This window comes from Lampetra planeri, chromosome 12 (assembly GCF_965212315.1).
Source record: "Lampetra planeri chromosome 12, kcLamPlan1.2.h2, whole genome shotgun sequence".
Classification (NCBI taxonomy): Eukaryota; Metazoa; Chordata; class Hyperoartia; order Petromyzontiformes; family Petromyzontidae; genus Lampetra; species Lampetra planeri.
This window is the reverse complement of record NC_136118.1, coordinates 10,405,615-10,417,602: the sequence shown is the minus strand read 5'-3', so window position 1 is coordinate 10,417,602 and position 11,988 is coordinate 10,405,615. Positions and strand designations below refer to the sequence as shown.

General features: G+C 43.8%; 1 protein-coding gene across 1 annotated transcript; it reads right to left on the bottom strand.

Annotated features, from left to right (window-relative positions):
- Positions 1–2,945: 2,945 nt before the first annotated feature.
- SPON2 (spondin 2) lies at positions 2,946–11,918 on the bottom strand. The gene is made up of 6 exons (XM_078599498.1): positions 11,809–11,918; positions 10,455–10,706; positions 8,914–9,155; positions 6,461–6,652; positions 5,806–5,965; positions 2,946–4,267 (listed from the first exon to the last, which is right to left on the bottom strand). Exons 2-6 carry the CDS (start codon positions 10,672–10,674, stop codon positions 4,083–4,085), a joined length of 999 nt encoding a protein of 332 aa, XP_078455624.1. The 5' UTR covers positions 10,675–10,706; positions 11,809–11,918; the 3' UTR covers positions 2,946–4,082.
- Between the last annotated feature and the right edge of the window lie 70 nt (positions 11,919–11,988).

Below are 11,988 nucleotides of genomic sequence, written 5' to 3'. Positions count from 1 at the left end.
GGTGCGGTTTGCTCGAAATCGTTGAGGCCCGAGGAGCCCCTGATTTTGGCGATCATAAATCTCCGTCCAAATCCAGCACAGGCAGCTGCTGAGCACTTTGATATCCTCTTGCAGGCTCCTTATCCGGTCATAGACTCCGCAAGGATCAACTTAATGGCGTAGTCATTGTACGTTTGGGACTTAACTTCCAAACCTTAGTTCCCACAAAACCATAGCTCTCTCAAAATGTATATGTTAGGCGTGTAATACACCCCCACACATCATTCCCACCAACTCCCTTGCTCTTCAGTCACAATTTTGGGTCATGATTCGATTGATGAATAAATAGTTTTTGCCATTGTGGTGCATGGAATAATCGGCAGCGTTTGGAAATGCACGTGCTGCAAACATAACAATCGTAAACAATTAACCAATGCATAATTATTCACCTATTGCAGTGGTTAGCACACTGAATTTGCAATCCAGAGGTGGCTGTGCCGGTGCGGTCGTTGAAAAACGAAAGGCGAGTTTCCTTAAATGTCCTGCCTCTGTCCGCCCACCTAATATGAATGGTCCCGGGTGATGGTGGTAAAGTATGGGTAGTCCTACAGTTCCAAAGCCTCTGACCGGCGTGGAAGATGGAGGCCACCACAATACCCTCTAGAGAAGCTCTCTGGTGTGAGCAAGACACTGAAAGGCTGCACAGATATCTTTTAAAACTTTTATCCTGCATACCTAGCTCTTAACCAATCAGCACTGACGATAGTGAAGTGTGAACAACCCCTGTTACCAACATGGCATGGGGAGGCATTCATGATGATTCATCCAGCGGTGAAATTACAGAAATGTGTATATTATGTCTTCCAGTTGATCGTTGCACATTTGTAAACGTTTCCACTTTTGCAACAGCCACTTTCAAACGGCAGTTGCTGCAGAACATCAAAGCTGAGAACTTCTGACCGCAGATTTCTGCATTCCCTCCACTTTCATCAATACCCGGAAGGTCAGTGCTGACTTACAAAGGAGTTTTCGCCAAAGTGGAAGAAAGCAGATCATTCATTTTAACCAGTGCCGGATTAAGCTAGCACGGGGCCTGGAGCATATGTTATAAAGGGGCCCTAAATAAAATAAAACACGTAAAGATTAAAACACAAATTCTTAACTTGCATAGTAAAGTAATTGTATTTTACATTTTTACTTAACACTTTCGTGACTGCAGGAATTCGTATTATTTGTTTCTTTCGGTAAAGTCACGTAGATAAAAAATAATAATAAAAAATAAAGCGAAAAAAATAATAAAAATCTAAAACCACTAATTTAGACTGTAGCCTGGTTCTTAATCTGAGTGAGTGTACTGGCAGTCTATAATGTAGACTGTAACCTGGTTATTAAGTTTGGTGAGTGTACTGGCGGTCTATAATGTAGACTGTAGCCTAGTTCTTAACCTCGGTGAGCGTACTGGCAGTCTATAATGTAGACTGTAGCCTGATTATTAAGCTGGGTGAGTACTGAAAGTCTATAATGTAGACTGTAGCCTGGTTCTTAACCTCGGTGAGCGTACTGGCAGTCTATAATGTAGACTGTAGCCTGGTTCTTAACCTGAGTGAGCATACTGGCAGTCTATAATTTAGACGTATTATTTGGTTCTTTCGGTAATAAAAATATAATTAAAAAAAAATAACAAACACTAACCACGACGCTTCGATTGCAACACAAGCGATCGCAAATCAGGAAAAGCGGGGTTAGCCTCTAAAGGAAAACTGTTTATAAAGATTTCGATTTAAAGCTTTCGTGACTGCAGGGATTCATCTTCTTGGTTCTTTCGGTAAAGTCACGTAGAAGGGAAGTAATTCAATAATAAAAATAAAACATAAGATAAAATAATTCTCACGACGTTTCGGCTACAACGCAAGCAGCCGTCTTCAGGTGAAGAATGAGACACTGCCAAGCTAGGAGCTTATATATAAGCTGGGTTGGAGGTGCACATTCTTTGTGTTAAGGCGCTCTTCTTCCACCTCCAACCCAGCTTATATATAAGCTCCTAGCTTGGCAGTGTCTCATTCTTCACCTGAAAACGGCTGCTTGCGTTGTAGCCGAAACGTCGTGAGTATTTTATTTTATTATGTTTTATTTTTATTATTTTATTACTTCCCTTCTACGTGACTTTACCGAAAGAACCAAGAAGATGTTTATAAAGATTTAAAATGGGCGTAGCCCAAGTATCATCAGCATGGGCAGGGCAGCTCATGTTAATGTTAGTGATGGTAGTAGTGGGCAACGACGGCGCTGGTGCTGGGGTTCCAATGACATAATGTAGTTGCACCAAAACGAATTGAATCCCCATCTCTTGAGATTAAATAGAAAAGGATAGTTCTGGTAATTAGACTATACGTTTTATGCGTAATTTAGAACAGTATTGTAATCTATCTGAAAGCTTTCAGTAACCTCAGCTTCATTACCATACTTAACAGCGGTTGTTATATTGTTCGGATGGCAAGCTTCACCCGTGTAATTACTAATTATCATGGCTTGCTACTTCAGTGAATTAACTAAAGGCAGCACAACACGTGCAATTTTTATCAATTTTTGAGTAATAATACTCATCATAACCTCAGTTAAATGCCATTCACCATATCTGTATATTTTCATTGTTTTTTTTTAAAGGTATTCAACGTCGTCTGTAAAATGTAACATGCTCATCGAATGTGACATTCGCGTTGAGTTTGACTTCGTGCATCATATAGGGCACAGCATGCAATGGGAATATTCAAGGAGATGGAAATTGTGCACACTGCGGTGGCAAAAACACAAACATTACGGTGGTTTACAACCCCCTATGCCAACTACAGTTACTGTGATCACCATGATCAGGTACGGTCAATCCTCTCCACTCTGCCGCCATCTCTCACGATCTTGCGAAGCAATACTGTGCTGTATTCATATCAAAATAACACACGAGACACACGCAGTTTTGTCGCCTCGCCGTGTTTAATTTAAAAGGTGCCACATTTACGAGGCAATGTGCATCATCGATTAACTCCTGTTTCCCCGTTACCTTTGGAGCACATAATGGTTGTGGACTATTACGTGTGGCGATTTTACCTTGGGCATATGCGCTTTTTGAGGGGGGAAATTATGGACATATAACTATCTACACAACTCAATATACTGAGCGCGGTTTACAGCTTATTTTGGTCTACAGTGACAAGGCATTCGACCCTTTTAAAGACATATCGTTCTATACTTCATGTTTTATGAGCCACGTGATTGTTCTAATTGAGTTCATGTGAAAATTGTATTGTTACAGTGTTCATCAGAGGTGGGACAAAGTCATTGTTATGCAAGTCCAAGTCGAGTCGCAAGTCATCAAATTCATGACTCGAGTCTGACTCGAGTCCAAGTCACATGACTCGAGTCCACATCTCATAGGTGGGACAAAGTCATTGTTATGCAAGTCCAAGTCGAGTCGCAAGTCATCAAATTCATGACTCGAGTCTGACTCGAGTCCAAGTCACATGACTCGAGTCCACACCTCTGGTGTTCATATACTTCAACTGGTATCATACATGCCATGGATGATTCTTTTTAAATATATACAGTAATTTAGTCCATTGTCAGCCGTCCATTGCTGTAAAAACATATGTTATGGGTGTTGTTTGATCGTACACTTTATCATGAAGCTAGTTTGTACTGGTTGGTGAAGAAGGGAGGCCCAGGACCGGTTCAGATATGACAACTCACTGATACATTGTGAATCTTTACAACAAACCTGCAGCTGGGAATCAAACACAGGACATTGGGTTCCTCAGTGAATAAATCCCAATGTCATCTTAATCCTTGTCACTGGCTGTAAACCTTTTTACACCCTGTAATATTCTTTTGTTCAGTGCTCTCTAAATGTCATTATTTTATTTCGCTAAAATCAAAACAAAAATTTCAGTCTTAGTTTTCTTATTTTGTTCATGGTCATTCAAACTCCATTATCTCAATCGTACTTTCGCTCTTTCATACTCCCATCCACACTTTACGTCACTCAGCTCGCATTCTTTCGCTCTCTCTCTCTCACTCAGACTCTCTCCCCCACACCTCCACTCCGTGTCTCGCTAGACAGAGCAATTGGGAGCGGAGCACTCCGTCTCTTCCTCCAGCTCGGGACACGGCGCGCCTTGGTTGGCTGGCTTCACTCGGATGTAACGCGTCCGCCGTTTCACTCCGGGCTGCCCGCACGTATCCACGGAGCAGAGGCCCCAGGGTGACCATTTGGCCACCTCACAGTCCAAAGGTGTCTCTGCAAGGCACGGTCACGGATGTGAATGGGGATTTGACTTCTTCACCTGAATACTTTCCGGACTCCCCGGTTGCATGGGGTAGGCGCGTGACTCGTAGCCACAGCCAAGGTGGGCCTGGGAGAGGACTTTTTTTTTATTCCGGATCACTGAGCCAACAAACCCGGGTGAAATTAAGCCCTGGGTTTGATGTAAACCCCAGATGCTGGTTGAGAAGCACGATTTTGTTTTACTTTATCGTGCCGAGTTACCAAATTAGCGTTCAAAGACCCCCGTCAGGGTGTCAGGAAAAGCCTGGGTTCGATTCCCAAACTCGGGCACCTTTCTCTATAAAGTCAAAATGTTCTCCCCCTGTTCCGCATGAGTTTCCTCTACGTTCTCCCAGTCCCCCCCCGACCCCATATAAAAAAAAAACACATTGTCAATCTTTACAATATCAATCTCATTTCAGATTTTATATCATTTTAAACATAACCCACAAATTACTCATCTCGGAATCATGGCCCACCCCTACTGGCTGACTAATGCCCATCACCGAGTCAGCTGTTGAGTCACCTTGTGCCGCACAGGGACAGCTTCCCATAGGGGGATCTGCGCTCTGAGACGATTCATTACGAGCGCAATAAAAACGAATAGCTTTTATTAGCGTAATATATTAAATAGCCCCTCAGAATTCTCCACATGCTTGATGAATAGTGTAAGGATTACAATGTTTTTTTTTACTACAGTACTGTATACTTTGACTTCAGTCTAGCAGTATAAAGGAACATACAATGTGGGTATATATTATCATGATGGTTTAGATTTCAGGATTATCACGATAAAAAAAAATGTATTCACACATAACACGTCACGATCATCGTCTAAGATGATAACTTACCGAATATCATACATCCTCACTTTAACTATACAGTAGACTAAGTTAATTACAGTGAACTATCACGAATTATTTAATGCACGCTCAGTGTTAGATTGCGAAAAGAATTGCGCTCGAGAACGCAGCACGCTCTCATTACAGGGATTCGGCGAGTTTGTCTGCAACCGTATAATTATTTCGATTTAAAGCTTTCGTGACTGCAGGGATTCATCTTCTTGGTTCTTTCGGTAAAGTCACGTAGAAGGGAAATAATAAAATAAAAAAGAAATAAAACATAATAAAATCATTCTCACGACGTTTCGGCCACAACGCAAGCAGCCGTCCTCAGGTGAAGACCAGGTCTGTCGGGGAGACAGCGTCTGAATGCCATTCAGATGCTGTCTCCCTGACAGACCAGACGCTGTCTCCCCGACAGACCTGGTCTTCACCTGAGGACGGCTGCTTGCGTTGTGGCCGAAACGTCGTGAGAATGATTTTATTATATTTAATTTTTTTACTATTTTTTTTATTTCCCTTCTACGTGACTTTACCGAAAGAACCAAGAAGACGTATAATTATTGCCCACTTATACATGTGGAGGACACGGTCTAGTTCCCAAGGCCAGGCGCGTGGTGGAGTCTGTGTATGTGCGTGAGTTGTAACCTCCCCTGTGCCCGCGCCCACCTGTCAGCTGCTCTATGTCATTGCCCTTGGGTGGCGCCTTCTTGGAGGAGTGTGGCCTCTTGCCAATGCGGGTGAGGACAAGTCGTGCCAACGGGGGAAGTTGTTTCAGCTTGGGGTAGTAGAAGGAGTTTGCTGGATGACTCGGGGAAGAAGATGTTATCTGCAGAATGGAGAACAGCATGACGTTGTTCGGTTAGTCGACGGATCATCCCTCTGGTTTCTATCGTAGAATTGCTACGTTGCACCATTACACCACAGTCTTCGCTGCGTTCGTATTGATGGTAGAAAATGTAAGAATGGCAATGGTGCCAATAAATGCTTTCTCGGGGCAGCACAATGCGTTGATTCATTGCTATCCATTCTTAATTTAATGATGCATGCGTCACACCGCATACATACGAATGCATCTTGTTTTTATTATTATGTGTATATTTTGTATATGAATCATTGCAGCCCTAATACTTTCCGTTCTGCTCATGATGAAGTTGGCAACGATGGCTATGAGAGCAATCATGTGCTGATCAATGTGGTGATTAGGATACAGACGTCTATGGCAGCGGGTAACGCTAATGATGATGAGAATCACATCTGCTACACGGTAGATGGAGAAAAAGAAAAGCAGCAAGAGCGCACTGTGCGTGGGATCCCGGCGTGCCTGCGTTATGGGCTCCTGGGGGATGGTGGCGTAGTTGGGCGAGGAGAAGGTGAATCCGTTATCCGTGCCGGCGTCGTACGGTTGAAGGTCGAGGGAGAGTCTCTCCTTCCAGCGCTCGCCCTCGCACAGGTTCAGGCTGTCGACGCCCACGAACCAATCCGGACTCGGCACGAGACGCACCATCAGCGACAACTGAAGGAGAAAAAAATGTACCCGTAAAAACAAAGTTTTTCACTATAAATCCTTTATATGCGTGGCGGCTAGAGTCCTCTCGTCCTCTGGCTTGAGATGGCTGCCACCTATGGGTCAGATGATTGCCTGCCACCATTAAGCAATTGGTAATTAAATATAATTTGTATTTTCCTAAAAAGTGTAAAATTTTGGGGAAAAAATTTCACGAAAATACATTGTCACGCACAACGAGTCTGTGTGCAAAATGTCAGCTCGATTGGATCACGGGAAGTGGGTTAAAAAACGACCGAAAGATTTGCACGGTCGTAAGCGCACAAGCAAGCAAGCGAACTTAATATAAAGGATTTAAAAAGCGACAACCCGCACCTCCGATTAGCGCGGTTGGCTACGTACGGTGCAAAAGAAGTTCAACATACATATGTTTGACTTGGAATTCCCTCCCATAGTCAATTTTCCCAAGTTCTCATAACCTTGCTCGATTACTATAGCACGTGAAGTGGGGCTGTTTGTTGATAGCGGCTTGACGTTTTTGGATTTTGGGCCTTCGCTCAGCATCCATGATCGAAAAAAACAATAAACCACCAGTGCCTCGTCGGTCAATATAAGTAGAAAAGTAATAGAAAAGACGCAAAACGTAAATACTGCTAAAAATAACCATGAGATAGATCAATAACTAGTAATTGAATCTATATTATGGAACTGGTATCACTGATAGAAAATAATATCGGTATAAGGTGTGTGTCTTTTAAAACAAACATCAAAGTAAGGTCTTCTGAACTAAATGTTTTATATTAATAAAATATGAAATCATATGGTAAACTAATATTCATGTATGTTTTGTAGTAAAAATCCAGGCTGGTATGTATTTTTTTAAAATGAAACACGACTGTCATATTAATAAACTGGTTTTAAGCTTGCTTTGAAAATATGTAAATACTATAATGAAAGTGCAATCTCGAGAAAATCTATATAGTAGTATACAATCCTGCTACGAACTGCATCCAACAGGATCATAAAAAATGTTACCCATTGCGAAGTTATGGCTAAGCATTATATCTCTGGTGTCACTTGTATCGCTCCCTCAGAGACATAAATTGAATATAAATAACTTGCTGCCATTTTATCTACCGGAGACAAAAAAAATTGCAGGATCACCAGAGATGGCAATAGCTTGGCGAGGCCTTTATCCAGCAGTGGATTTATCACGGCTGACAATGATGTCAATGAGACATTTCTCAAAATAACTGCCTAGGAATATAATTTGGCCCTTACTGGGGCCAACAAAGGCCAATTGGAGCCACAGGCATTGCCGATCACAGGCATTATTAATATGTACAGTGATACCTCGGTTCACGAACGCTTCTGTTCGCGAACAACTCGGTTCACGAACAGAAAAGTTCATAAAAATCTGCTCCGGTTCACGAACTCCGCTTCGGTTCACGAACAGAAAAGTTCATAAAAATCTGCTCCGGTTCACGAACTCCGCTTCGGTTCACGAACAGGAGCCGCGGCCATTTTAATGCTCATTCCAGGCTGTCACGTGGTCGTGACTTCCTGTAGGAAGATCGTGGAGAGAAGCAGAGACACAGAAAGAAGTACTGTGAGTACTGTGAAGACACTTTCAGTGACTTTTTGCTTTTTGGTGTGCTTTTTAGCACATACAGTACTGTACTGTACTACTGTACTGTACAATACTGTACTTACTGTATTGTACAGTTCACCCGTTTGAGTGCTTACTGAAGTCATCTCAAGCAAGGTTAGTGTTCTCTCTTTATACATTACTATACTGTACAGTACTAATGTGTATTGTAAGTTGTTTCATATTTTTGTGCTTCAAAAACCCAAAAAAAAGGTCAGAACGGATTAACCGGATTAACATTGAACCCTATGGGAAAATGTGCCTCGGCTCACGACCAATTCGGTTCGCGACCAGAGTCAGTTCACGAATTAAGTTCGTGAACCGAGGTATCACTGTATGTTTAATTTATTTCACACCGTGCTAATCGTTGGTGTGGGGGAAGGACAAACAAAAAACAAAACCAGTTCTAAATAAATTAGTTTTCAATCTAGATTTTAAAGTGCATAGCTCTAGTTACTTCTTAATATCGGAAGGAAGAGCATTCCAGACGGCCGCAGAAGCGCATCTACAAGCGTGCGATGCCGGTAACCGTCTTTGTTCGATGGCCAGCCAAAAGCCACCGCGAGGATGACTGTAGTTATACCCCTTGGTAGCTGACAACGCAGTAGAATAAAGCACGCACCAAGGGTTGCTTTGCGGTGAACTCCAGCTCGGTTAAGCTCTGGCCGGTTCCGTTGGGAAGCGCTGGCGCCGAGAAGACGCCGGCCACGGCGGGCGGGCGGGCAGCGGCGGTGCGGGCCTGCGCGTGCGCGTCCACCTCTCGCATGATGCCCCACGCCTCGCCACGCTCCGACATCTCGCGCACCCCGGGGCTGGCGAAGCGGCTCGCTCGCCACATCTGAAAGGGGCGCCCGTGCACCACCGCTAAGGGGAAAGAGAAACCGGTGCACGGAAAGAGAGAGAGAGAACATTACACACTGCAGTATTTCTTTTTTGACGAACGAATTCTGAGACCTCCCTCGAGGGCACCCAATAATTCGGGAGATCCTTCCCGCCGGTAGAGGTGTAAAAAAGTCGCCAGCACCTTTTGCAACGTGTCTTGCGTGTCAAAATTGAGTCACCATCTAAGCGTCCCCATGTTCCTGTGGGTGGTGGTTGGTGAAGCTCTCCGTCGTTGTCGGTCCTGAGCCACTGGTAACGATTCTGAATTCCTATGATGGAGACCTGTTTATCCACAGAATGACCCCCGTTGACTTCATATCAGACTTAATATTTTGACCACCGTACACCAATGCATCATCATTACATCTTCATCGAGAGGAGTTAGGCCAGGGATGCACTTCTTTTTTCGATTATTAGCTGGCTACTCTTCATAGGCTACATATAAAATGTTGTCATCACATTTTCACTAACCTGCATTGATCGGTGAGGTGAAGTATGGTCAAACATCCCCCATGACTGACATGGGGGCCTTCATCCTGCAGTGAATTAAATTTGAGAATTTAGTGGCCATGGAAACCTATATGTACACCTCTAAAAATAGACATATGCGTATACGTGATATCTGCAGATATAATAACACACTTAAGATGCTACTAAAAGGTAAAATTTCGCATAGAATATCCCAAATACAAATCACATGTAAGCAAGAGTGCATTGAAAAACTTGGGTAATCTCCCCCCTCCCCCCCAACTGCTATTTTAACCATGCAGGCACAATACTTTCATTCTCACCATTCTCTTGCCTTCATCTGGGGCTCTGTACCAGCCTTACTTCGAACTTTCTCCAACTCCCATTCTCACATTTCATTCCCCTCTCTTCAAGTTTCCCATGCATACTAATCAACCCACAGACACGTGTAGTGCACATTATCTGTATTTACATATGAATGGGGAGAATCTGGTGGGGACAATCCTTCCTATTCAAAAGCAAGAAGCATGCGTGGTTAAACACGACAGGCAGTAATCCATGAAGAAATTAATATTTTGATTTTCTTCTAAGCGAGTTCAGCTGTTATGCATGGATGATGATGATCACTATCATGATAATCACCAGCATCATGATGATACTGTTGACTATCAGTTCATGCTAACTCATGCTGCGTTAAAATCAACTTTCATTTTCCTACCCTCAAAAGATGACCGCTCTCTTTTAGCCAATGATCTCAGCTGCTGTGCACGGGTGGTGACGATGTTGATTTACGACGAACCCGCATTCACCCACCCACAAGAGTTGACCACTGAGCAGGTGGGCGGAAGAGCGGGTACTGCTTGGGGAAGGAGGTCTGGCTCCAACGGCCGGTGAACACCAGCTGGTACTTGGGGTGACCTCCAGCGGAGCACTTGTACGGAGAGCCGGTGGGAGCACCACAGACGCAGCAGAGGCAGCAGAAGCAGGAGGCCAGCGCTGCGCAAACGGCGCCCACAGGAGGCAGCGATCTCATGCTGACCGGCGTGGCGGGGCTCTGGCTTGGGGCTGCAGTGATACAATCAATGGCATCCCTTGTTTTTCGTGAAATGTCTCGTTTGCGACACGGCGTGTGGGCCTGTGTTCGCGTTGTACGCAGGTCACGGTGTGTTCGACACCAGGATTGAGAGAGCTGTGATGCTTTTGTTGCGTGAATAATTTGTGTATTGTGTCGATGTCGGTATTATTGAGCGATCATAGTATAAGTGACAAATGCATTGTACATTCTATACTCTTTGGTTATTTCGGTAAAGTCACGTAGGTGAAAAAAAAATTAATCACGACGTTTCGTACATTACTCGTGCCGTTAGATAAACCCATACGTCTTCTTCTTACAAGCCAGAAGTCTTGTAATTGCATGGGATCGGCTGTTTGGAATTTATGTATTCTTTCGTTCTCCATGTATTGCGATTCTGTGCCAGACCCAATGCATATCTTCAAAAGTTACCGATGCATAATCGCCTGTTTTGGGATGTTCATATTGTTCTCAATACACAGCATACATTAATTTCTTTACTGTAATTAGCTTGAGTGTCCCCCATAAAATGTAACAACATGTAAACCTGACCCACTGAGTAGTGCACTTAAAGAATTCATTGCATCCACTCGTTTACACACGAGCCTTGTTCTTACTCCCTCGTCGTGAATTGCTTTTCACCACAGTGCGATGGTTTACCAGTCGTGAACCGTGCGAATAGAAACATTTCAATGCAGCGCATTCCACTGGCGCTTGGGCTCGTCACCAACCACATCCACGTGCATGCACGGCTTTAAAGTCTCCGGACGGGATGGAAACATCCAACGGGCAAAAACTAAAAAAAATGCATCTGAAATGTGGCTCGCACTGTCAAGTCTACAGACACGAAAGGAAATAGCGTGAAGCAAAAATGGCATTTTCCAAAGTATCCCCCATGTCCTGCAATTAGTGAGCTCAGTGCACTGATAATTCGCTTTAGTAAGCCATAAACGATTAGATTAACACACATTTTCCGTTAATACTTAAACGATAACACATTGCAATATGTTGTGTTTGATTTTATATATATACGTATCAAACGTAGAAAACACTCAACCGACTTGAAAGTGCCCGCATGTGCAGCCATCGGGTTACCTGTTTGGAGGGATGGGGAGGCGATGGGTGATTTTGGCTGAGCGAGGTGTGGAGCGCTCCGTCTCGCGCAGCTTTCGTGCAATTTATACCCCACGATTTGGCAGAGCCTCGTCTCCTGGGAACAAATTACGGCGCTCAACGCGCTCCGCCCCCAAAAAACACAATGCCCCGAGCCAAAAT

Coding starts and splice junctions, on each gene's coding strand:
- SPON2 (XM_078599498.1), bottom strand. CDS start 10,674: ATGAGATCGCTGCCTCCTGTGGGCGCCGTTTGCGCAGCGCTGGCCTCC. Junction 6,653..8,913: donor TCACCGCAAAGCAACCCTTG/GTGCGTGCTTTA, acceptor TTTCTCCTTCAG/TTGTCGCTGATGGTGCGTCT. Junction 4,268..5,805: donor TGACATAGAGCAGCTGACAG/GTGGGCGCGGGC, acceptor CGTGCCTTGCAG/AGACACCTTTGGACTGTGAG.